The sequence below is a fragment of the Nannospalax galili genome, unplaced genomic scaffold (assembly GCF_000622305.1).
Source record: "Nannospalax galili isolate Female #2095 unplaced genomic scaffold, S.galili_v1.0 scaffold312, whole genome shotgun sequence".
In the NCBI taxonomy this organism is placed as follows: domain Eukaryota; kingdom Metazoa; phylum Chordata; class Mammalia; order Rodentia; family Spalacidae; genus Nannospalax; species Nannospalax galili.
Window position 1 is genome coordinate 7,852,001 of NW_008335967.1, and position 27,852 is coordinate 7,879,852.

The 27,852-nt window shown below is 41.1% G+C and overlaps 1 protein-coding gene across 3 annotated transcripts in view; it reads right to left on the minus strand.

Moving 5' to 3' along the window:
- The window catches only part of Magi2 (membrane associated guanylate kinase, WW and PDZ domain containing 2), a 1,650,859-nt gene that overhangs the window by 24,610 nt on the left and 1,598,397 nt on the right, over positions 1-27,852 (minus strand). For all 3 annotated transcript variants that reach the window (XM_029562367.1, XM_008830783.3, XM_008830782.3), the window contains one exon: positions 27,234-27,322. In XM_029562367.1, coding sequence (XP_029418227.1) covers positions 27,234-27,322 — 89 coding nt within the window. The remainder of the gene's footprint in view (positions 1-27,233; positions 27,323-27,852) is intronic.

A 27,852-nucleotide genomic window follows, 5' to 3' on the forward strand; every position in this document is an offset into this window, starting at 1 on the left:
TCACCTGAGAATCTAAACACTCTTTAGGTTTGTCTGTTTTTACTTCATGCTCTTGTTGGACTTCGGAATGACTGGTGACTCACAGGGAAATATCTGTTGAGAGGCTAACTGGGGAAGTGTTTGAGGTCTTTGCCTAAGTCATCTGTGCAGGGGTACTAGATAATTCCCAAGGCCCAGAATATCGTGCTGCCCTTGCATACAAGATGGTCCACTAGCAGTGTACAGAGAGCTCTTGTTTTCCCTTATGTCACAGATGCCTCCCTTGGCTGATCAGGGTGTGTTGGTACCAAAGGCCCTGTGTGTTTCTCATCCAAAGCCATGAGCTTTAATGTGAGCTCCTGTGGAAAGACAAACCCACCAAGAATGTTAATTCAGAGCCTTGCTGGGGACTGCAGCAGAGTGAGGAAGGCTCCTTCTGCCAGATTTGTGGTCCGCCTGCTCACCGTGGCTCTTATCAGCCTGGGAAGTCAACACTTTAGAGTGACAGCTGGTGGGCTGAGATCAGCGCCTACAGTCTCCATGGTCTGCTTGTCCTTGGATTTGTGCCTTTATTACATCTTCTTTCTGAAAGCTTACTTGTCCTTCCCCAGTCTCCTAGAACCCTACTCAAACTCCTATCTGGGGGTGGAGTAGGGGTCAGACACAGAGGAAATGGAGAGTAACTGCCAGACTCGCATAGACCAGGGACCTGTAGCACCACAGACCAGTGGAAAAGAAAGGTCTACCCACAGGACTTATCTTTTTACTAGGGGCTCTTTCTTTTCCTTCCTTCCTTCCTTCCTTCCTTCCTTCCTTCCTTCCTTCCTTCCTTCCTTCCTCCCTTCCTTCCTTCCTTCCTTCCTTCCTTCCTTCCTTCCTTCCTTCCTTCCTTCCTTCCTTCCTTCCTTCCTTCCTTCCTTCCTTCCTTCCTTCCTTCCTTCCTTCCTTCCTTCCTTCCTTCCTTCCTTCCTTCCTTCCTTCCTTCCTTCCTTCCTTCCTTCCTTCCTTCCTTCCTTCCTTCCTTCCTTCCTTCCTTCCTTCCTTCCTTCCTTCCTTCCTTCCTTCCTTCCTTCCTTCCTTCCTTCTTTCTTTCTTTCTTTCTTTCTTTCTTTCTTTCTTTCTTTCATTTGACAGAGTTCACTGTTGTACTGTTGTAAGCCCAGGCTGGTCTTATTCTTGCTATGCAGCCAAAGATGACCTTGAATCCTTGATCCTGCTGCCTCTACTTCCAAAGTGCTAGGATTACAGGCATGCACCACCACATCGAGCTCAACAAGGAACTATTTTCAAAGGCTGAAAGATGATTCAATTAAAGGCGTCTGTGAGTATGGGAGACAAGGGCCTTACAGTTCTTCTGATCTCAGTATAATATGCTTTCTTTTTCTTCCTTCCTCTTTTAGAGGAAGGTTGACCTGAAAGAGTCAGGATCAGGAGGCCTTTGTTCTAGTTCCCAGTGGTTAAGTACTCTACACTTTGGCTACACCTCCATGTTAGATGAATTACCCAAAAGAGGAACACTGTGATAGTTTTTTTAAAAATATTTTATTTTTATTATGTGTATGAGTGTATTGCCTACATGTGCGTAAGTACACCTGTGTCGTGCAGTGCCTGCGGAGGTCAAAAGAAGGCGTCGGATTCCCCTGGAACTGGAGTTACGGATGGTTGTTAGCTACTATGTGGGTCCTGGGGATCGAACCCGGGTCCTCTGCAAGAGCAGCCAATGTCCCTAACCACTGAGCCATCTCTCCAGCCCACAATGTGATAGTTTTAACCTACTAAAATGATATCTCTTTTCATTTCTGACATACCTTTGAGGCCCAGATCCAATGTAGGTTGGCTACTGCTTTGTGAGACAATATTCTCTGTAATGGCCCATAGTGTGGTTGAAATTTGGGCATCTCTGAAGGGTTATAGGCTGCTTGGGAAGGCATGGGCCCTTCTGCAGTTACAGCACAGGACTTGATCATCTGGGCCTTGGAATCAAAATGACACAGGCTCTGGTCTCTGATTAACTACCCCAATGGGGCAGGTCATCCAAAACTTTCTAAGTCTTAGTTTTCTTAATAAAAGGAAAGGGATGATAGTTTCTGTCTCTTAGAGTTGTGAGATTTGAATGAGTTCAGTAATTTAAGGCGTCCCATGGAGCACCTGGCATGTAGTCACCATGGAGCCGGTGTATTAAATCTCATGGAATTACTCCATGTGAGTCAGCTTTATGTAGATGCAAAATATCAGAACTGGGAATATCTGGATATGCAAAATGGAACTGTCTGAAACAATTGCCAGATCCCTGAGACCCAGGGCTTCAGTAATACCTCAACACAGACACCATGCTGGGATATACCAGCATCCCACCAAGCAAGCTGAGTAAAGCTTTTGAATCAGGCCAGCAGGACACGCTGAAGTGGGAAGAACAGTCTCCTCTGAGGCTAGAAGATGAGTTCAAGTACATTGTCTATTGCTTACTATCTGTGAGACTAAAATGATACTAAAAGATGAAATGGGTAAGCCATTTCATCTCTCCAGGCCTCAGTTTCATAACTGCTAAATGTTAACACTTCCCCTGCCTTCTTTAAAAAGTTGTGTTGTAAGAGACACTTGGATAAAAGTATTATACAAATACAGAGCTAGGTATTTTTCTTACCTATATCACTTGATAAAGAAAAGCTTAACTATTATTTTTTATTTTGGGGGCTAAAGAGCTGACTCAGCAGTCGAGCACTGGATGTTCTTGCTAAGGATCAGGGTTCAGTTCTCAGCTAACAGGGACTAACTGTCTCCAGTTTCAGGGGATCTGACTCTCTCTTCTGGCCTCTGAGGGCACTGCACACATGGTACACTTACAAACATGCAGACAAAACAATCATACATGCAACAATTTTTTTCTTATTATTTTTATTTTATGTGTATGCGTGTATTGCCTGCGTGTAAGTGCACCCGTGTCGTGCAATGCCCACGGAGAACAGAAGAGGCTGTCAGATACCCTGGAACTGGAGTTACCGACAGTTGTTAGCTGCCAGGTGGGTGCTGGGATTCGAACCCGGGCCTTCTGCAAGAACAAACAGTGTTCTTACCACTGAGCCATCTCTTCAGCCCCACATGTAACAATTTCTTTTAAATTTTGTTTTGGGAATACATTTTCACAACTGAAATTGTTAGAAAAGGCTTTAGACTGTATCTTAGTTATTCTGAGTGGGCCTCTTATTCTGTGTGGAGTCTGAACTGGGAAAATATCTGCATGGTAAGTTTTTTGGAGCTTCGTATCAGCTTTAAAGATTAAGAAAAGTTTCACTGGGAATCTATTGTTTTTAGAAGTACATCTGGTCCCTTAACCTATGGAGGTGGGAATATTGATCAAAATCTCCACTTAAATCCACTTGAAATTACTGACAAAGGTGGATTCTGGGTATAGGATGTCTCAGAGGATGGCCCGTCAGTACCTTCCTCTTTTTTAGCATTTAAGCTTGAATGAATCAAGCAAGTCAAAGGAATTTTTACAGCTGTGTGGCCAATGTTTTCACGGTCAAATTTTCACATTGTTGTTTGCTTGGGATGAGTGAAGACCAAACAGTGTTGCATTTTACTTTTGGCAACGTTTTTCTCTGGGACACAGGAGTCCACAATGTGCCAAGAGGAAAGTATTATAAATATTAACAGGTCTAAGTTTAAGCCTTTAAAACTCAAGAGAATAAATTTTTTGTATAATCATTAATTTTAGTAGATTTGATTTTTGTTGTTGTTGTTGCTAAACTTTACCTGAAAGCAGTTGCAGAAAGAATACTGACCATGACTGGACCAGGCCAATTACTTGAATATGAACCTCACCGTTTTCAAATTCAAGCCAATTCTTTTTATTCTTTCATCTTCCCAGGATACCTTGTTCAAAGGTAAATGGGAAAAGGTATAATTTTTGTCCTAATGTGTACCTCTATTATGAAGATATTTTTATTCTATTATTTTATGGAAAACATTCATTAAAATAATGTGATTTCTGTCCCCCAAATTTACAGATCTATTAATGTTCCCTTTTCAGGCTCCAGACTTCCAAGGGCATTCTTTCTCTCTGTAGGTTTGTCATCAATTATTTCTAAGTGGAAATATGGCTTCTTTTAGCTCTCTCTGTCTCTGTCTCTGTCTCTCTCTGTCTCTATCTCTGTCTCTCTCTGTCTCTGTCTCTGTCTCTCTCTCTCTCGGAGACTTTTTTCTTTCTCTTGCATAGTCATGGGCAAGACAAGTTGATTATTGTCATTGCCATTCTGAGTTCAGAATGACCGAGATTCAGGAACCATCCCCAATAGTATCAACATATCTCAGACTCCAGAATCTCCTTTTGCTGGACAATATGAGTCATGCTTAATTTTAAAAACTTGGACCGGGTATGGTGGCCCACCCCTTTAATCTTAGCACTGGAGAGGCAGAGGCAGAAGGATCTCTGTGAGATAGAGGTCAGCCTGGTCTACATGGCGAGTTCCAGGCCAACAGGGGTTACATGCAGGAAGACCCTGTCTCAAAAAGACTACCCCCAAACCCCCACTTTTTATTACATCTATTTGTGTATAGAGGTCAGAAGACAACCTGCGGGAGTTGATTCTTTCCTTCTACCATGTGGGTTCCCAGTAGAGAGCTCAGGCTTAAGGTGAGTGCCTTAACTGGCTGAGCCATCTTCCTGGCCAAGAGCCATGTTTAATCTTGGTGCAGAGTTTTAGAATAGCTTTTTACTATTGTCTTGTTATGTTATGGTAGTTAGTAGGTACACAGAACACAATGTCAATGTGTTCCACAAAGTCAGTATTGTTGTGGAACTAGCATGTTCTCTGTGTGTATGTGAGGTTGTTGGCAAAGAGGGACTCCCACTGAGAGAATCATTGAATCAATGATTCTCAAGGAGACCATACAAAGGACCTTAGTGTCACCTTTTCCTAAAATGGAAATGAAGACCAATTGTGAATGGAGAGGACTCAGGAATTTCGCTTGGGAAGTCTCCTTCAGAAGCTGCAGGATGTAACTAAATTGCAGAGACAGAGGCATGTAAGACAGCAACAGCCCTACAATGATCTTTGATCTGTGTCTCGTCTTCAATTTCTTTTATTTACTCCTTCATTCAGACAGTGAGGGAACTATTCCTATCCTGAGGCAGAGTAATGTGCTGGACACTGGAAATAGAAAATGAATTTAGAACCTTCTCTTTCTGACCTTGTAGAGTTCACATTCTAGGGAAAAGAGGACACCTGAAAAAATAAATATGATGCAGTTTGTTGAGCACTTTAATGGAGTTGCACAGTGAGTGATATGAAGACTTGGAAAATTCCTTAGAAATAAATTTTTGTGCTAATGTATCTGAATAATGATAGCATTTTCATGAGCCTTTTGCGTTCCAGTCAACAATTTTATGGTTATGCATATATGTGGGATCAGCCCTTTTTGACTTCCTCTGAGATCTGAAGATTCACTTAATCAGAGCTGAACTCTAGTTTCATTTACAACTGTATAGTTCTCTTAACAAAGAGTGTGGAAATCAATAAAAGTGACTTAATTTTAAATCGATAAGCTTTAGATGAATAAAATGAGTTAACTTTTCAAGATCCCTTTATCATTTATTTGGTCAACTTTCCTTAATTTGCAGACTGCACTGGGGTTTTGTGTGCCTGTTTACTCTAACCATTTCCTGCTAACCTTAACATATGAGGGAAAGCTTCATGGCACTCTTGGCAGCTGCATAGTCGGCTCATCTCTGGCTACTGCAATTTAAAAAAATTTTTCTATTGGGCTCAACAACTTCCCTAACTGGAACTAGTGCTGGCTCAAGTAAGTATAGTTTTTCTATTCATGACACTCTGCCTTTACTTTGACATAAGCGACTTTTCCTGTAATTGAAGATGTTTGGTGACTATGGCAACATGGTCATTAGCCACCAAGGTCTGGGAGTGTTCGTTTGTTGGTGGAATGACAAGCCTGCTGTCTGTCTTTCCCATTGTATTTTGCTTTGGGGCTAGCAACTGACTTCTGCTGGGTGCATTCAGGAGGCTTAATCCCATGTGACTAACAAGCTGGATGGGAGATGATCCCATCTCCATCCTCTGTCCTATACAGAGTTATAATATATAAACCTCATGATACTTGTGCTATTGGATACTCAGCAGCTTTGCATCCTTCCTATCAATGCAAAGGTCAAGAACCAGATGGTGTCTGGTGTCCTGACCTGGCAGCCTTGTAGCTACAGAAACTGAATGATGACACGCAGTTGAGCAACGGAGCATTCAGGAACTCAGTACCAAAGGAAGACAGCTTTATTGTCTGGAGCAGGAAAGGACCAGAGATAGACATGTGCCCAGTATCAGGCCCAATGAAAAAGAGGCTGCTGACATCACCTGGGACATCATAAGTGAGGCTGCTTGGCCACCTAGTTTGAGTTGTTTTCAATATGGATTATCCAGGCTAAAGACTGATGATGAGACAGAATTAGCTAACAGCTTCATTTGAGGCTAAATAGCTGAGAACTTACAGGCTTAACTATGATCAAGTCATGAAGCCACACTGGGAGCTCTGTGGAGGTTGTTTTTAATCAAACTTCCCTCACTAGGTAATTTATGACAGCACTAGAAAGAACAATGTTAGCTTTGGACCAATGCAATAATGGTGATGGTCATTTTTTTGATTTGCAGAGCAGGAAAGTTCTAAATCAAAATCTGTAATTAAAAAAGATAATGGCTTCTAAATTAGTCTTTATTAATACAATTAAGCCCTATTAGGTCTTGAGATGGTATCATAAACTGGTTAATACCATGTTCATTCTTAATGAAAATATATATGGACTAAATAATTTAAAAGTCACATACTGCATATTGGTTTATAGCGTTAAATATATTAATTAGCTTAAAGACATCCTCTATCACTAGCTAAATATCTAGGTAGTTGCTTATAGATCTTTATGTGTAGACTAAAGCCATGTCACCAGATCAGATGTTTGATACTGACTAGTCAAAGAATAGTTATTTCTTACAAAGAGCTGCAGGCTGCCAGTGGTAGCCATGTGTTTTCTCTGCCTTGTTTTAATAAAAAAGTTAGAAAGATCAGTCAGGATGATTTAGATCGTTCATAAATAACACATTTGCCTGGGAAGGCTATTAAAATGAGTGGTCAGTGGTATCTCCTTCCTTAGATATATATGTCTGGCTCAGCTGTCTTGGGAAGCTGGGGCATGGAGCTGTCTGGGGAGGAGGACATGGGCAGGATTAACTCCTGATAAGTCTAGAATTGCACCAGCATGGATTCTGCATAGAAACATGTTGCCTGTACAAGGCTACTGAGCCTTCCTGGATTTCCTAATGATGCCCTTGTCATTTGCCCTACACCTGCTGCCATCTTGACTCTCCCATGTCCTTCCTTCCTTTACCACTGTGTCACTGGGGGGATCCAAAGGGGTAGGTTCTCCCTGGTTTTCCTTGATCAGGTACCTGGAAGATCCCTGTGTCTCTGCCTGCCTTTCTACTCCCACCTCAGGGGAGGCCCTCATGAAGTCTCAGGGGTTGTAATATTGCAGTGCTGTCCCCAGCTCTAGGAGCTCCTCAGTCATCCCACTGCTCTGCCTGGTGGTGGTTCTCACTACCTAGGGGAGAGTTAAGATTTTAGTTCCTTCTAGTTTTTTTCTCCCCTTAAGAACATGTCTCTTTTGTGCTCTCATAACTAAGCACGCCAGGTTTTACTGGTTTTGGTGTGGTTTCCTCTCAGTCTCCACTCACTTAAAGATGAGCTTGAAAATAAATAGTTGTACTGATTTTTGTTCTTGGCCTTAAGGTATTCTGGAGGAATTTTCAGCAAATATAGGAAAGGTTGGGGAATTAAAAAAACAAAACCAGAACAACTTCAAAATTTCATCTCAAGATTTATGATGTGCTGTCCTTCTTTAAGGAAAGGGCATGATATATACCCATATTTAAAAAAAGACCCTGTGAACTAGAAGATGAGAAGGAATCTCACAATTACCATTACTTTACAATTTGATTAATTCAGGCCTTCTCCCTAGGTGGAACCATTGCAAACTGGAAAGGCATGCAGTGCCATGTGGAGTCAGAAGGAGAGCAGCTGGAATTCATCTCTGGCTCAGAGCAGGAAAGGCTAGTCTGTGGCTGAAGTGCTTTCCTTGTGGATTTCACTCAGCATTCACACCTGGGCTAACACTGTGCAGCTAGGCCTGACTGCCTGAGTTCCTCTCTGATACGCTCTTCACCATAAATCATGGCTCTGTAGGTACTCCGGTAATCTGCTTTTTCCTCTAACAAATGGTTACAGACAGAATTGCAGTTCCATGATGTTTTAGTGGTTGTGGCAAGGCATCTAACAGTCTTTAACGCCTTTTTTCCACCACCAATTTGTGGATGTGGGCTGGGGATCTATTTGAACTTGATAAACAAAACTCATCAGTTCTGAGGATGAAGTTTGTCAGATTGTATCGGATGACACCCTCTAAGAATATACCTGGAAGAGCAAAGCCATCAATGTGATTCCTTTAAAGCATTACAAGGTGTCTCAATGTTTTCTTATTTAGTTCAGAAGGGGAAAATGAGAACTCCAAGTACTCAGGTTCTCATTGAACACTGATACACTTCAGAATTTATATCTGTAATTTTCCACACACTTGTGCTCCTGGCAATGAGATGTTCACGCTAAGATCTTACAGTCCTTTGGCCCATAAAATATGTTACTATTTCTCTTTTCAAACACCATTTTCTACTTTGGGACTGATAATGAAAGCTGTATGATACTTATGTAAAAAGCCAATAAATCCTTCACAACAGAGATTCACCAGGGAGATGTCCAAATTTTCTATTTTTCCCATCTAAAAACATTTCTTCAGCTCATGTTGCTAGTCATTATATATTTATTAAGTGCTACAACTGTGTTTGTGTAACACATTTTCATACTCAATTTTGCCCTTGAACAGTTTTTACCCTTAGCTATAAATCTATCTGAATCTTAAGGATGTCCATTTAAACTGTCTGACTTTAAACCAATTATTTTGACCTGCATTCTGATTCATTTTGGTAGTCCCTATTTTTCTACACCAAAGACTCTTCAAATTAAGTCAATGTTTAAAAGAGAGAGAGAAAGAGAGAGAGAGAGAGAGAGAGAGAGAGAGAGAGAGAGAGAGAGAGAGAGAAAGGAAGAAAGAAAATGATGCCTTCTCAAAGTGCTGGTTAAAAATGAGTGAATCCTCAGCATGGTCAAGGTGGTTTCTGAAAGATGAGGCACAGCACTTTATAAACTGCTTTAAGCTACAACCAAATGATACTGAAAGACTTTACAGACTGATCCTGCTTGGTGAGAAGAACACAGTAAGGTTGCACAGAGACAAGAAGGTAGAAATGTTGGTTCTTCCTCAGGTTTTCAGTTAGCATACTCAAAAATTCCTATTGTGTCTTCCATTCCTCAGCTTTATGGTGGACATCAACCTCCTACGGACGTGAGTGCCTTTAACTGACTAAAAGGATTCTCAGAGGCTTGATTATCTGGTTCTGACTCTACTTGAAAATATCTCCTGGGGATGTTCTGTTTAGGTTGAAGACATTGTTACCAGGAGGAGTGATAACTTGTTAGCATGGGGTTACTCTTCTCTCTAGTGTTGCTTCCCCAGAATTGAGGCTCTTTCACATTCAAGTGACTAGAGCCACAGGACTTTGCTTTTCTCAGTAAGGCCCCTGAAGCTGGTCCTCCCCCGCTGCCGCCATGATAGATGAATCTCATTTGACCATCAGCCTGTTGTCATGGTTAGTTTTGTGGGTGAGTCACTGTCTGTGTGTTATAGGTTGGTCCTGCCATTGGCAAATGAAGTCTTCCAGGCCTTTATTCTCAGACAAGTGACTGAAAGGTTCTTACGACTCATAACACTTCGTAAGAGAACCATAGTAATGTCATGGGCTTGGGTTTCCTCTTGACTAATTGTGCTTCCCCAAAGAAATAAAATACACAGATGCAGGCAAGTTTTGAGTTACTGAAGGCCTATGAATTTTAAAACTGTCAAAGAAATGTGTTATGAGTTTATACACAGCCCTCTGTTTCTTTGAGAAAAACAAACTGAAGTGGAAGGAATCATAAAAATAAACTGAACTGTACATATACATAAATACGATGCTACTGTTGGTCAACATTCTGTTCTCCAGTTTTGAAGGAAGTCTTCTGGTATCAGTGCTTGAGGGGGTTCACACCTTGGGTACATCCATCTCACTGGGTTAAAAGTGAGGCATCTGAGCCCAAACAGTGAGGCACAGCTGGGGGTGCTGTGGCCCGGGGCACACAGGCACATATTTTCTTTCGGTGCTCAGCACTGTTTATTAGAACACATGGCCTCTGCCAGAGTTCATAAATGCTTAGCTAATGGAAAAGATACCTTAATAAAAATTTTCTCCATTACCTAAGAGTGGTTCCATATAACAAGAGGACATGACCCCCGACCTCTCTCATCTTCTCCTGAGACCACACATATTCTTTGACCCAGAAGTTTTATTTTTCAATTATTTTAAAGAAATTACAAGGATATATGGGAAGATATAGCTACAAGGGTTTTTGTTAAAATTTCATATAGTGGAAAAATTTTTTTAAAAAAAGTTCTATAGGAGATTGGTTAAAGGCGAAATGTACCTTACAAAATGCTAAGTAGTCATTAAAATGATCTGTTGAAGGATATTTAATATCATGGAATAGTATAGTAGCCTAAACATTATCAAAGAAAAAAACAAAAAAAAACAAATTTTCACTAAAAATTGCTATCGCTGCTGGAATGCAAAGGGAAATGCCTTCTGGGACCGGATGTTCCCCTTCTGTTGCCCAAACTGAACTTCCTGATGACAACGAGTTACTGAAGTCTTAGTTGTAGCATTTTGAGTTTTTAAAAACACACTCGTTCTCCTATGAGAACTACCTGAGAATCAGCTGGCTCTAGTACCACTTTACTCTATGACCTGAATTTATTTTGTGCCTTTTTTTCCTAAGTGGAGGAAGCCAGATCTCTCAGTCAGATATGGTAAGTTTTTCTTATAGTTCAGCCTCTTTATACATAATATTATAAAAGAAACAGTTCGGTATAAATATGAGCAAAACATGTTGCAGTTTAAGCAATTTGTTTTTTTTACAAAATATTTTATTTATTATTTTTATTTTATGTGTATGAGTATATTGCCTGCATGTATGTGAGTGCACTCGTGTTGTGCAATGCCCATGGAGGTCAGAGGAGGACGCTGAATGCTCCAGAACTGAAGTTTTGATACTTGTTAATCACCGTGTAGGTGCTGGGAACTGAACCTGGGTCCTCTGCAAGAGCAGTCAGTGCTCTTAATCACCGAGGCATCTCTCTAGTCATTAATTTTTGTACCAAGATACTGAAGATGGGGCACATAGGAGTTCTTGCTTTAAAACTCTTCTATTCCATGATCTCAGTTGCTATTCTCCTTTTTGGGGGCTTTGTGGATGTAGTATGTTCTTAGGACACCCTTATTTTTAAGGCTCTTCAATCACAGGGGAGCTTTCTTTTCTTTCGACTAGATGGTAACCTTTTGGAGGACAGGCCCTGACCCTGTTATTTTCTTTCTGGTCAATCACATACATAACAGTGACTGCTCCATTGGGTGCTCAGCAGGGGCTCTGAGTACAGCTGTGTTTGGTAACTGATTCAGTAGCTAAAGAACATGAAATAGGTAATGCTACAGTATCAGTAAGATCTGTTAAGAGAAAATTCCATCTGGGTAAGAGAATAGAATCTCTGGTCTGGGTGGAGACCTAACATTTCAGTTGGACCAGGTCAATCACCTGGCCCAGGGACCATCCCTAGGGAGGTGGGTTCACCTCAAGCCATGCTAAAGAGGTAGGCAGAATGATTAGTTCTTTAATGAGATAATATACTTTTCCTTCCCAGAATCCCTGTCGCTAGCAAAGAAGCTTATTGGGCCACAGTATGTAACTTTGTAAGTCTGCCTGCTTTTCTAGATTCTGCAGAAAAGTGTAACTGTTCCTTTCCCTTTTCCTGTCTGTTTTCTAAGTATGCTTTCGCTAACATTTTGGGCCTCCTCATTTTGGGCTTCCATGTGATTTCTCTAAAGCTTCCCTCCCACCATGTGGCTCCTATTTCACCAGCCATGTGTCTGACCTCCACGCCAGCTTAACTGGCATGGCTTTTTCCTTCTCTCCTCCATTCTCCCTTTCTAGGAAGCTGCTGATATTTACAGCTTGCCTGCCTTGTGGATTTTTCTCTTAAACTCTAATAAAAGTGTCTTCAAGCTTGTTTGAGTTCATTCTTAAATTCTTTTATTAATGAGAATAAGAACCCCAAGAGGGAACTCCAGTGTCCCCTGTATCAGTAAAATAATAATGCAGTAAAATGTTTCTTAAGAAACGGTGACAGTAAGGCAGAAAGAGTGCCTTGATTTTTGCCTCACATTTTGCAGTAATGTGTTTACATTTACACTGCCCACTCTGTAGTGACCGTGCAACTACTCAGGCTCCCAGTGAAGACTAGCGTGCCACCTTTTCTGTGTCAGTGAACTTCTAGGACTGTTCTGCTGGCATTTGTCTATTTTGTAAGCTCCCACTTAGAGCAACTGGTGGGGCAAGTGGTAGACCTCCTTTTTGCTGAACATGAACTAATGCCTGGAAGAAGCTCTTGTGAGAACAGGTAGGGTCAGAAGGAACCTAAATAAGCAAGTCACTGGCACCTAACAGACTCAGCACAGGCAGCCTTACTTGTTACAGCCCCATGGAGTCCTCATTCCAAAATCGGTCAAAGGCAAGAACCAAGACAGCAACAGAAGCGAAACAAAAAGGAGGAACTAAGTGTGAAGTGACGGAGCTCTTTTAATGATCTGCCTGGCTCATGCTGATTGCTTCTGTAAGAAGCTCATTACCTCTCATCTAATGGCCCCAGGGCTGCCCACCACCAGCACAATTTACAAAATAAAGCTGGAAGGGGGAACTACTCTGTGCTTTAACCTCTGCTAAAGGGTCAGAGGCCCTAGTTCTCATTAGTGCTCCGTGTCTTTATCTTCTTTTTCAAAATTGTGGTTTAAAGGAAATCACACAACAATTTCCCATCTAACCTGTTTATCAGCATACAATGGCAGTGGTATTAAATACAGCAGATCCCTACAGCCTCATCTTGCAAAACTGAAATGAAGCAGCTCTCTAAGTTTCTTCCCCCAAGGCCCTCACAATCATAACCCACTTTCTAAGTGTTTGACTACTTTAGACATCTCAGGTAAGTGGAACATTGCAGGATTTGTCTTTTTGTAAACAGTTTATTTCATTCAACATGATATCCTCAAGGTTCAACCATGTTGTAGCATATGATGAGATTTCCTTGTTAAGATATTGTGACCAAATATCTGACAAGAAGAAATGTAAGGGAAAAAAGGTTTCTTCTGACTTTGCAGTCCAAGGAGATACATTCCATCATGCTGGGGGAGGCAGGGTGGCAGGAGGCCAACTGATCACATTGTGTCTATACTCAGGAGACAGAAGGTGAACAGGAAATCGGGTTGGCCTATAAAACTGTAAATTCTGCTCCCAGTATCTCGCTTCCTTCAGTGAGGGTCCACCTCCTAAAAGTTCCCCAACCTTCCCAAATAATGCAATCAGCTTGGGTCCAAGTGTTCAAACAAATGAACCTGTAGGGCACATTTCACATTCATATCACAAAAAGGCTGAAGAAATTCTATTATGTCATGTATGTACCGCATTTAATTAACTCATTTGTCCAATGATGAGAAATTCAGGTTGCTTCCATATCTTGGTTGTTGTAAATAATACTACAACAAACTACAGCAAACATGGGTGTACAATGTTCTTTTTGAGATTCTGTTTTGAAGTCTTTTTGCTATACACTTGATATACACCCAGAAGTGTAATTGTTAGATCCTATGGCAATTCTATTTTTAACTTTTTGAGGAACTACCATGTTCTTTCCATAGTGTACAATCTTAAAACTGCTGTAAGAGTTGCTGGTTACTTTATATTGCTGTTTTTCTGATCGTGGTCATCCATTGTGAGTTGATATCTTGTGCTTTTGGTTGTTTCCCTGAGGAACACTGATACTGACCATCTTTTCTTACACTTGTTGGTCACTTGTGTTTCTTCTTTTAACAGCTACAACACAATCTTGAGTATCTATCTTGAGCTTATAGTTGCCTCAGGCCTTTGGATGCAGAAACACTAGGAAATGGTTTCCCTGAACTTGACCAGTACAAGCAGTCAACATTTCGCTGACACATTGAATAAGTAGTGAGACTTTCTAGGGGAGAGGGAGGATGAGCAATTGTGTAATAATTCACTTTGAGAATAAGCTACAGGTATTGATTATTTAATAAGATACTGATTCTTATAAAGGGAAAGTGCAAACTGAACAAATATATTTTATTTATTTTTTAAAAAAATAATTTTTCAGCCGGGCATGGTGGTGCACGCCTGTAATCCCAGCACTCGGGAGGCAGGGCAGGAGGATCAGAGTTCAAGGCCAGCCTGGGATGCATAGGGGGACCTAGTCTCAAAAAAGCAAAACCAGAAGGAGAAGAAAAATTTTGAAAATGGAAAGAGGCATTAAGAGTTGTTGCTATTTTCCTTCTCTGTGTGGGTGCATTCTTATAATAAATTACAAGGAACCCCAATTCATTGTTTTTGAAGATACTATGTTCACTTCAAAATGAGATGATGCTTCCCCTGTAAAACTCAATGCAGGAGGAAGGGCATTTTGGCTGCAGAGTAAGACTGTCCATTGGTATGTCTCTCTACAGAAATGCTATTTACACCAGAACAGCTATTTATACACAAAATTACTTTACAAGAGTTAAGATCAGGTGATAAACTGATTTTTCATGCCTGCTTCTAGAATAATAAAATGAAAAGATGCATTGAACAAGGCAGGAAGGAAAGAGTTGACCAAGTCATAGAACTCCTGCAACTCTAAGTGGTGGAGGGGAAAGAGAAAGAGAGGAGAGAGAGAGAGAGAGAGAGAGAGAGAAATTGGATAGAGAGAGAATTAAGTCCAGCTCAATGTGGTGAACCCCAAAGATGAGCAAAACCTCATGGCTCCTACACCCATGGACTGAGCCACCAGACCTGAGCTGGGGATGATGTTGATGGCTCTACCACAGACCAATAACTACCCACCAGGGAACAGGCAAGGAAGCTAGCTAACTACATGGCTTTGTCTTGAACTCAGAGCTGGGCCTGCTGTGCTGAGCTCCGGTATCTGGTACAGAGGACATGTGAGCAGGACAGAGCTCATAGACAGAGATCCTCTAGAGCAGGCTCAGTATCAGATAGAACCTGATATATATTAGGTATGCATTATTTCCAGTCCTGGGGTTATGCTGGGGCACATGCACCTTCATCTGAAGACTGAACAGGTTCCCGTAGCTGTAAGACTTAGGAACAACCCAGCTTTGCTACCTGTACTCCAGTGGGATTGACTCAGGTTTCAGCCTGCATTGCTGCCAACAGCAGCACCCAGAGTGTAACATGGGTAGCCTTTAGCACAAGTCCTCAGATGGCTTCTATTTTCATCTGAGACCCTCATTACTGTCTACGTTTCTATCAGCAGAATTCTTGTCTTTTGAGTCCTCACCATAATTACCCACTAAGCTCTGCCTCCAGAGTTGTAGGTAGGCCTTTTCCAGCCAGGTTCTTCAAGCTTTTCTAAATGCTTCCCACAAACTAGTTTAAAAGGTATTTGATCTACATGGTCAGGTATTGTCACAACAACCACCTTACTTTCAGTGTCAATTTTCTATTAGATTTTGTCATTGTAATAAAATACCCAAGACAATCAACTTAGAAAGAGGAAAGGTTTGCTTTTGCTCACTGTTTTAGAAATTTCAGTCCATGATCCTTTGGAGCATTGCTTTTGGGCCCACGGTAGCATGGTACATAATGGTGGGGATGTATGGTGACAGAGTCTGTTTACCTTACGTGGCCAGGAAGTGAAAAAGACAAAAAGGGACCAGAGCTTCAATCTCTTCTTCAATGGCAATTCCTGAACAACTTAACCTCCTTCTACTGTCCCCACATCCTTCTAATAGTGTCACCCATGGAAACAAAGGCTCCAGCACATGGGCTGAGTATCCCACTCAAGAGCCAAATTGTAGCAGTTCCATATATAATGGAATGCAAAAGAAAGCAGGAGTACCCATACTTGTACTAGATAAATTAAAAGCAGTAAAAAGAGACAAGGAAGATCATTATCTAACAGCAAAGGGAGCAAGAGGAACTAATTCTAAATATGTACGCACTTAATGTCAGAACAGCCAGATACATAACAGAAATGAATGAGATGAACTCTGACACAGTAATGGACTCCACTTTTAGCACCAGACATATCAGAGATGGAAAATCAAAATAAGAAAGAGCAGATTAAACTGCACCCTAGATCTAAGTGGACCTAATAGCCATCTACATAACATTCTATCCAACAATTACAGAAAATACATATTTTTCTCATTACCACATGGAATATTTTCTAAGCTAGATCATATGACAGTCCATAAAAGAAGTCTCAACAAATTAAAAAGTAACCTGAAATCACATAGACTTTCATTTCTGACTAATATACAAATAAAAGTAAAAACCAGTAATAACAAAAACAATGAAAGTTATGCAAGTCCATGGATATTAAACAATTTATTTTTGAACAACCAATGGATCAAGAAGAAATCGAAGATGTGATATTAAAAAAATCCTTGAAACAAATGAAAATGAAGTCACAAAATACCCAAAACTACATGATTCAATGATGCAATGGCTGGAAGGGAAGTCTACAGCAATCCACGTGCAAATCAGAGAAGTAGAAATACTTCAAAGAACCTATCACCCTATCTAAAAGAAGTAGGAAAACAAGAGCAAACACATAATTAGTAGAAGGGATTAAATAGCAAAAATCAGAGTAGTAATAAATAAAAAGAACAAAAAATGCAAAAATCAATGACACAGAGCAGGTTGCCTGAAAAGGGAAAGAAAACAAACTTCAGAAGACTCAGACACAGGGATGAAAAGGGAGACATTACAACTAACACCACAGAAACACAAAAGACCTTTTGAGATTATTTTGATAACCTGGAAATAATGGACAAATTCCGAGACATATTTTACCAAAACTGAACTGCATACCTATAGTGAACTGATTTTAACAGAAGTTCTATAAACATGCACTGGAGAAAGGTCAGTCTTTAACAACGGTGCTGGGAAAATTGGATATTCATGAAGAAGAATGAAGCAAAGCCCTTATCAATCACCTGTTATTGAAACCAAACAAATAGTCTTGATGCTTAAATATAAGACTTTGACATTTTGAAGTTACTAGAAGAAAACACATGGGAAATGCTTCAGGACATTGGAATGGACAAAGGTATTTTTATGGATGAGACTTTCAAAACACAGGAAACAAGAGTAGACAAATGGGATTACATCAAACTAAAACAACTGCACAACATATGAACATTCAACAGAGTATGAGAAAACCTGTAGGATGGGAAAAATATTTGCAAACAACACATAACAAGGGGCTGAGATCAAGAATCATTATGTTAAAAAAGGCTGGTGGTGGGGGGATTGGAAAGATGACTCAGTAGTTAAGAACACTTACTAATCTTTTAGAGGACCCAGGTTCAGTTCCCAGCACCCGCATGGTGGTTAACAACCCATCCTTAACTACAGTTCCAGGGGATTCATGCTATGGGGGCACCAGGCACACACATGGTTCATTTACATATACATAGGCAAAAACACTCTCACACATAAAACTAAATAATATTTAAAAAAATTTTTATGAAACTCAAAAAACTCAATGGCAGGGCTGGGGATGGAATTCAGAGGAAGAGCTTGACCTCATGTGTGCAAGGCCCCTAGTTTGAACCCCAGCACTGCAAACAAAGAAACAAGACAAAACAAGCAGGATAAAAAAGTTCTGTGACACCCCAAACAATAACAAAATACCCCAATTAAAATGGGCGAAAACCTAAATAGTCACCAAAAGAAGGTATTCAGATGGCTTACATACACGATAAACATCACCACCAACCAAAAAAAGCCTCCCAAACAATTGACCACCACTCGTCCCTAGAGAAATGCAAATCAAAACCATTAAGAGCTATCAGCTCATTCTGATCTTTATTATTCTATCCCTTCTACTAATTTTGGATTTGTTTGTATTTTTCTAGTTCTTTAAAATGTGGTGACAGGTTATTTGAGGTATGTCCATATTTGCTGTGCACCACATTTGCTGTGTACACTCATTGCTATAAACTCTCTGCTTAGTTCAGCTTTTGCTTGGATATGTTGTCTCCATTCCCACTTGTTTCAATAGCCATCAAGAATGACTATTATTAAAAAACAACAAAAAGCTCCTACATCTAACAAGTGCTGCTGGGGATGTGGAGAAAAGCAAACCCTTGTACATTTGTGGGAATATCAAATTTGTACAGCTATAACAGAAAACAGTACAACTGTTTCTTAAAAAGTTGAACATAGAGCAACCCCACCACTGGGGAAATGTAGTTCATATTTGGAAGCGCCATCTGCATCCTTACGTTTATCACAGTGCTATGCACTATGACTAAGAAATGGAAAAGACTATGTGTTCATCAACTGATGAATGAATAAAGCAAATGTGCTAAGTTACACTGTGGAATACTATTAACCACAAACAGAATGCAATCCTGTCATTTATGAGAGCATGGGACTGGAGATCACTGTGTTAAGTGAAATAAGCCAGAGACAAAAGGCATGTGCCACATGGTCACACTCATGTGGAACCTAAAAATATTGACCTCACAGAGGATTATAGCAGAATGGTAGTTACCAGAGGCTGGGAAAAGCTTCATCAGAGGGAATTTAATTAGGAGTAAGAAGTCCCAGTGTGCTATTGTTCAGTATGGTGACTACAGATGTCGCACAGACACCAAAAATGCATAGTCCATCTCAAAAAGCTAGAAGAAAGGATTTTGGAAGTTTTTACTGTAAAGAAATGACAAACATTTGAGATTTACATGTTTAAACTACTTAAAAATTGTACAATATACATGTGTTGAAACAGTACATAGCACATATCTCTAATATATATAATTTTTCTGTTTTGTATTTATCGGAATGGAAAAACTCGAGTGCATGAAATCAACTCCATGTGGTCATATTAAAATGCTGTGTTCACCAATTAAAGTTGGGATTATAGAAGAAAGCCTCTGGTCACTGGTCACCTGTTCCAGCTGGCAGGGAGGTGACACAGAGTCCTATCAGGTGATTAGGAAGTTTCTGGTCTACCTCTCCCTTGCCAGACTCAGTCTCCATCCCACTTTTCTGTGAGGCCCCACTGGCCTTGTATATGATTGTGATGTCCTTGCTTGTTGTGAACACTAATGTCCACATACACCCTAAAATTCCACAGGCTCCTCCCAATCCGTTCACACATAACACTCTCAATGCGACATTTGACAGGAACTAAGGCTCCATATTGCTAAATCCTAACTTTCATTGCTGAGGAAATTAAGTAACTCCTGCAAAGACATGGAGCTATTTAAGAGCATCATTTAATTTTTTTCCTATTTCTATTTTTCCCCCCGACAAAGCCTCTGTCATATATTTAAGGTCTAATCTGGGGATACTTTTTGAGTCTAAGTTCTTACTTCCTTTACACTAACAATCACTAAGTTTTATATTCTTTGAAGGCTCTGGGTGTTGCCAACTTCCCCGTCTCTCTTCTGCTGTTATACCTACCTCTTCACCGTATTCCTGGGTTTCTGAGGTTGCTGTAATAGGGCATCTAGTCCAGGGGTTCTTACCTCTGGTTGCTTATAATATTGACCAGGAGTATGTCAGACATACTGTGTTTACAACCTCCTTCTCTCACTGATTCTGACTTAACTGGCCAGGGGAGGAGCCTCCATGGACACGGTTCAATACAGAATCCCCAGGGGGTTGTAAAACCCTTTCCCACCACCCATAAAATTCTTCTTTGGCCATTTCAATATGATGCTCAAAATTTTCCTATACCTCTCAATGCTCATTTAGTTTCTAGAAATTGGCCCCTTCCAAGTATTCAAAGTTCTCCACTTTTTCCTGGGTTCTTCTGAAGGAGCCCAGTGTTACAGTCATCGCTCACTTCTTAGCTTCAAAGTCTTCTTTCACAGACTTCTATATTCATTTTGGATCATAGGTCCCTCTGCTCTCCTCTGTCTCCACTCGGAGTCAATGGCCCTCTCTGGCCTGTCCCCTGAAAAACCCTGTCTGACTATTCTGTTGTCATTTCCTCCTCTTGTCTCCAACCCTCTTTCATTCTTATGTGTACTGTCCTATTCCAAGTAGTAAGTACTTTTAGTCTTTAGTGAAAAGGAGAGCTCCTTGGGGGGAGGGCAATGCCACTTTTTAAAAATTTAAAAACTGTGGTCCTTGTAGTATCAAAACAATGGCTGATGTACAAGAGGTAAATTTTATCGAACTTGGTTATAGACCTAGGAGTTGGAAGGGATCTTGGAGAGTTAAAAAAAAAAAATCATTGCGTGTGTGCACACATGTGTGTGTGTGCATTCATGTGTGTGAATGCATATGCGTACATACCAAGGTGCAGGAGTGGAGGTCAGCTCAATATCTCAGGTATTGGTTCTTCCTTCTACCCTCTTTGAGATAGGGTCTCTTATTGCTCACTGCTAATGTGTGTGCCAGGCTAGTTGGTCTGTGAGCTTCACAGGTTTTACCTGTCTCTGCCTCCTATCTTGTTGTTTAAGTCCTGGGGTTATAGGCCTCTGCTAGCAGGGTTATTGACTTGTGCTAGCTCATCTGCCTTTTCCTGAATTCTGAGGATCTGAACTCAGGTCCTCACACTTGTACAGCAAGTGCTTTACCCACAAAGCCCAGCCCCACTGAAGTGTGGGCAGTGCCACCTCCATAGCAAGGAGGCAGGCACAGAATCCCCCTCAGACCTGACATTAAGTCTTGTTCCATAGGTCCTCTGACCAAGTATCCAGAAGCCTGAGCTGTATGGCCTTCCAACACAGGTCATTCCTACAATCTGAGAGAAAACACTCCATGGAAACAACAAAGCTTAGACGAACCTGAAACAATTACCTGGAACACTCAATCAGTTTTCTTCCACTTAACTTTTTTTTTTTTTAAATTATTTTTATTTTATGTGGATGAGTGTTATGCCTGCATGTATATAAGTGCACCTGTGTCGTGCAATGCCCTTGGAGGACAGAAGAAGGTCTTGGATCTTCTGGAACTGGAGTTATGGAAGGTTGTTGGCCTTCATGTCAGTGCTGGGATTTGAACCCGGGTCTTCTGCAAGAGTAGTCAGTGCTCTTAACCACTAAGCAATCTCTCCAGCCCCTTTTTTGGTCTTTTTGAGACAGGGTCTCCCTATAGCCCCAGCTGGCTTGGAACTTGTTATGTAGAACAAGCTGGCCTCAATCTCACAGGGATTTGCCTGCTTCTGCCTCCCGAGTGCTGGGATTAAAGGCACATGCCATCAGACTCGGCTCTTCCACTTAACTTTTAAAACAAAGACACATTCCAAGAGAGTAAGTGGGTAGTTAAGAATTTATTCAAAACAAAACAAAAGAAAAAAGCCTATCTATTTTGGATTGGGTTGGGAGGGTCTGTGGTCACTGGGGCCATCAATCCTATGCTTTCATGGTGATCGTAGCAAAAATCTGTATTAAAATTTGCTGCTGGAATGAGTTTGTGACATTGCAGGATGTTTATTCATTTACTTTTTATGGTTGTTCTCAACTTTCAGAACACTGTACTAAGAAGTAGGCTAAGAGCAATAAGAATAGCAGGTCCTTGACCTCAAGGACTTTGAACTTCCTAAAGGAGGAGAAAGATGATTATGCTGAGAAACAGGGAGAGAACAGGGGAGAGGCAGGAGGGGAGTCACAGGCTGAGAGATTGCTTCTGTTTGGGAGAATTGGGGAAAGAAAGATTCACAGACGGGCAGCTTTTGACTTGGGTCTTGAAGGAGGAAGGAGGACAAGCTTTTGAGAAAGGGTTTTCTAAGCCAAGAGATCAGCATACGCCAACTGTATAGGTGAGGATAGAACAGTGCTAAGCGTTTCAGTGCAGCTGAAGCACAGGTATGTGGTAGGATATTGTGGAAGGTAAGACTGGGGGAGGTGAGGCGAAGTTGTGGGTGCATTTGACTCTTCCTCTAAGGTCTTATTTATTTATTTTTGGGGTGTGCGTGTGTGTGTGTGAGTGTGTGAAAGGCTTTTAGGTGAAGCAGTCTTTTAGGACAATTTCTGTGGCCTCATTGATAATGGAAGATGGACCACAGCAGTAAGGAAGAAAAGGTAGAAGGTTATTTGATACTGGGGAGCAGGCCTGCACTAGGGTAGAATGGTACTAGGAATAAAGGAGAGGGCTGATGTGAAAGCGAGGTCTGGGAACTCACGCACATGTGTGTACATGCACATACACATTTGAATAGAGAAGTCAGGTAAGACAGAGCTGGGACTGATGGTCCCTCAAGATGATTCAAGAATAGTATTTTAGGGGGTAAGTTTATGACTATAAAGTTGAATACATAATTGTGGGCAATCTGGGTGGAGCTATCCAGCAGGCACTTGAAAGTCCTGGGATAGGTTTTTGGGATGAAGGAAGAGGTGACAAAACAGGAATCAGTCATTTGTGTAGTGATAACAGATGGAGCCAGGAAGGCAGATGAAACACTGAAGGAGAGAATGGTATGTGTGCATCTCTCTCTCTCTCTCTGTGTGTGTGTGTGTGTGTGTGTGTGTGTGTGTGTGAGAAATAGGAAGAGAGCTGGAGACTCTGTAGGAGAAATCAGAGTTAAGAGAAAGTTCTCAAATCCACTGACCTTTGTTAACTCTTACAGTGAGACCCACAGGTGAAGAACTGCATCAGTTATTGAACTTTGTTACCTTGGCAAGACTGGTGATCTTTGAAAGGATGCTTTCTCTTTAAAAATGTTGTTGATGGAATTCAAAATTTAAAATGCAGTATGCCGTGGGAAAAGAGAAATCAGTAAGAACATGCTTCTTTTCAGAATATATTGGAATATTAGCCAGAGAAGTAACACAATATGAAATTTCAATAAGGGTGTGATTAAAGTGGGTTTTTTGGTACACATTTCTCAAACAGAATTTCTTTATGATAGAAATTCTGTTTTACTTATCTTTATACTCTGACCATCCTGTCTTCTGAAAAAACAAGACAGAAAACTGGGGCCTGCTCTCCGAAATGGAACTAGCAGGAGCCCTGTTATCAAGGTGCATGTCCACAGCAGCAGGTTCTCTGCTGGCTCAGGATGTGAGGCATCCTGTGAGAATGGCCCATGGTGAACTCTGTGGAGTAGGGAAAGGCCCTTTTCCTCAGCCTTCACAATAGCTGTCATTTGTTGAACTGTGTTTCTGGCTTTGGCTTAACCCAGGCAGGAAGGTGTGATTCTAGTCTGTGCCCTTGCCAAATCCTTGTTTTCTAATCTTCCTAGGCTATCTCATGGTGGAATAGCTAAAATTTCATCTGGAATCTAGTGGGCAATTCTCTCCGCAGCCCCTCCCACCTCCTCCCTGTCTTCCATACCACATAGCCTGCCTGAAACTGAGGGGAAACTGAGCAGCTTCATCCTTCCCCCAACACTTCACTTGCCTTCAGCTGACTTTAAACAAGTCACTCATTTTGGAGGTGACATAGTTGAGTCCCCACTAGTTTGACTATAGATAACTCCTCTACATGTATTTCTGGGGCAGTACTGGGGATTGAACCCAGGACCTCACACATACTAGGCAAGTGGTCTACAATTATGTCCTTGGCCCTTTCTACTTTTTATTTTGAGAATCTCCCTAAGTTGCCCAGTCAGGGCTTAGATTTGTGATCCTCCTGTCTCAGCCTCCTGAGTAGCTGGAGTTACAGGCCTGCACTGGGTTTGATAATAATGGTTACCTATGTTATCTTTCAGGCATTTGGAGAATACTTTTGTCAAGACCACTAACTCTTCTCTTGCACCAAGTGCAAATGACTGGTGGGTGATCCTTTGACACAAGAAGACTGAAAACCCTCAGACCATGCCAATGTTGCCATTTTCTGAATGTATACTACAGGAAGAGCCATGAAGACTATACATATATCGACCACTTCATCTTCAATCACCTTTCCCTAAGCCTTAAATCATGCTGCTTTCTTATCCTGTGATTATCCCCAAACCCTCCCCTTGGGGAGATGTATGTGAGACTAGGGTGCCTCCTTCCATGCTTGGCTGGCTTGGGCAAAAACTCTTTTTTTCAAAACTTGTCTCAGTGGCCTGTATACTGCATGGCGGACCAAATGGGCCTGGTTCAGTACCATTGCCATTCATTCCCTGATCTTCATCAACTTCGACTTGCCACAACTGTAGTCACGTAGACTCTGTGCTCATAATGCATCTCTCTGGGGAGTCCATTCCCACTCCTGGACCTATCTGTTCCTCCAATATTCCTCATATGTTCCAGCCCCACCTCCCGAGCACTGCACTCAGCACCTCGTTTCTGCATTGCCTTGTGTAAATATCTATTAGACATCTGAAACTCAACAAGTTCCTAATTAGTCTGCCCTCTCACCCTCCCCTCACGTTTGCTGCTCACCTGCTTTTGCTATTCCCATCAATGATGTGTCTGAGCATCTCCCAAGTCCAGCCTTAACATGCTGTTTCCATACCACCAGATCCTTGATTCTAGACCTCACAGCATTTGACTTTTGCCTCAGCTTTTGTCTTAATGTTGTAACTGCCTGCATTTCCCTATAAAATCCATCTTACACAGTACTGAGGTGTATTTCCAAATATAGGTATTTTCATCCTTCCATATAAGCTTTGGATTACTTTGTATCCAGAACTCTTTTTGTATGCTGGCAACTGACCCAGGCCTATGCATGCTAAGCATGTGCTTCCATCCAAGCTACCTCCCAGTCCTAGAAAGCCTTTTAAATGGAGCACCTCCATCATGGTGTCCATCACCTTTTACCATTTAGCCCATGTGGCAGCTGTTTGAAACAACTGTTCCCAACTTTGCATTAGCTCTTCCATCTACTTGGATGCAGCCTGACCTCTTGTTCACTCATGTGAAACCATACTTCTCACTCAAGGCCCAGCTAACATGTTCTGTTACTCTGCTAGTCTGATTTAGCATGCTGCCAACTTAAAGTTCTTATCATCCTTTGCCAAAATCACATTTGCTCCATTATATGATTTTCTCTCTTTCTATCCTACTAGGTTGTGACCGCACATGGAAGAGGTTCTCTTATTAGTCTTTACATCCCTAACACTGAGTAAGATGCCTGTGTTGGATAGCTTTAGTGTCAACTTGACACACCTGGGTAGAGGGAACCTCAGTTGAGGAACTACCTCCATTGGACTGGCCTCTGGTCATGTCTGGGGGGCATTTTCTAGACTGTTGAGTGATGTGTGAGGGCCCAGCTCACTGTGTGTTGTGCCACCCTTGGGCAGGTGGTCCTGAATTATATAAGAAAGCAGGCTGAGCACAGGCCAGGGCAGTAAGTCAGTAAGCAGTGTTCCTCTATGGCCTGTGCTTCAGCTCCTGCCTCTAGGTTCCAGCCCTGAATTCATACCTTGGCCTCTCTCAGTAATGAACTGTGACCCGGGAATTGTAAGATAAAATAAACCCTTTCTTCGCCAAGTTGGTTTTGGTCAGTGCTTTTCTCACAGCAATAGAAAGTAAAATAGTGCCTGGAACACAGGAGGTACTTGATAGATTTGTGGAGTAGAACTGAAACCATGCAGAGCCTTCTCTTTCTCTCTCTCTAACTAACTTAGATTTCCCTTGATCAGTTAAGTGATCTTTGAGAAATAGACACTTAAGGGAGACAATGCATTTAAAACTTGTTTTTGTAGACATCTTTAGGGCATGACAGGTGTGTGTGTGTGTGTGTATGTGTGTGTGTGTGTGTGTGTGTGTGTGTATAAAACCTTTAATGAGGAAATGTTACATAATTCACTTTAGTGAAAAATAGCTTTCATGTTAAATCTAAATCTTGGATGATAATTAGCAAGATCATTAAAACTGGGAACTCATAAATAAATAAAAGAAATAATAGAAAAAAATTGGGAAGACTTTTTCAGAAAATATTCAGAGAGCAAGCTTAAAAGAATTTGGTAGTGAGGTGCTTAGTCATGCCTGCGACAATGTGAACAGGGCAGAGTCAAACCAGAATTGAGACATATGTCATCTTGGGTCATACTTACATGGCAAACTGTGAAGACTGAACATAAGCTTCAGTTTCTGCTAACAAGTCAAACTGACATTTTAAAATCCCAGCCCAATTAAATTGAAGCCACAGGCACAGCCCCTGTAGGAGTCGCCAGTGGGAATGTGGACTGCTCCAGGCAAGTGTTTATTGCTTGACCCGTAGTTGCAAGGCTGCCATCTACATCTTGTTTATTTCTGTGAAGGATTCCTTTTCTTTTCTCGGAAATTTTTACCAAATGTTGGATGGAAACAGTCACCAACATAGAATATTCACTGTGAAAGGGTAGAACATAGTGTCTGGATGTAAAGTCATGATGCCATTCATAAAGAATCACAAGTGGCCTCTTTAAAAAAAAAATCCAAGCTGGACATAGTGGTGCATGCCTTTAAACCCAGCATTTGGGAGGCAGAGGCAGGCAGATCTCTGTGAGATAGAGGTCAGCCTGGTCTACATAGTGAGTTCCAGGCCATCTGGGACTATAGGGAGACACTGCCTCAAAAAGACAAAACAAAACAAAACACAAAATCCCCACAAAAACAAAACAAAACAAATTTCCTATTAAACATGGTGCAATACAGATTATGAAGGTAGGAAGATCAAATCTGGTCCTCACTGCCACAGTGCTGTGAGCCAGGTAGAGCTCAGAGTCCTTAGAGCTGAAGTGTCAGCCAACAGTGGCTCTTCTGGATATGGTGGAGTTGTGCATTCTTGGACTAAGAGGAACTGCATAGATGCCTTGGAAGCCCAGGGAGGACTTTTTGAAGTGTGGAAGGTGTATCAGCTAGTACAATCTCTGCTATTCTCCCCTCATGGCTTTCTTGCTGTAAGGGGCCACATGAGGCTGGTCCCCCTAAAATGTATTTCATGAACCAATATACATATCCTTATCACTTATAAGGCCTCAATTATGAATGTTCTCCAGAATTTTAGCAGCAATTAGACAAGCTACTATGAAAGAGAAGGCATCAGTTAAAAACATATGCAAACCAAAGATCATTAGAGAAAGATAATATTCATGCAGATTTACAAACCGTGTCTTTAGGGTGGCCCAATAAGTAGAAATATGGGGACCCATGCTTGTCACTTTTCATGCACATGGAGAGACTGGAAGGTACCATTCCTAAAGGGAGGGGAGGAACAGCCTAGGACCAATCATTAGAATTAACAGAACCAGTGACAAAGATATATTATTACTGTTAGAGTCAAGATTGCTTAGAATGTTTAGAGCAGTTGAATAAAAATTATCTAGGTAGTAAGAATAAAGACTTTAATGCTATTCTACCAGCATGCAGCAAGTGAAATTAGTAAAAGACTGAGCTATACGTATATTTCAAACGTAGATTTTTTTTTCTCAAAATATTGAGGGCATCCTGAGGTGCTTTAGGGAGGCATAAATGTGAATAAAATTTGAAATGGTCATGCCATAACTTTTGCAGATTTTTCTCACAATAGTGGATGTTTCAGTGATATCAGCTGTCATTTGAGAATCAGTCACAGTAATCATTTCTAAATTTGAAGAAATTCTAAAATAAAGACATGGTGTCCTTCCATGTTCACATTTTTCTTTTCTCTAAAGCTCTCATCAATTCTATACCTCTAATACTCTGCTCACTTATATTCAAAGTTCACAGTTGACTTGCTGGATGTAAT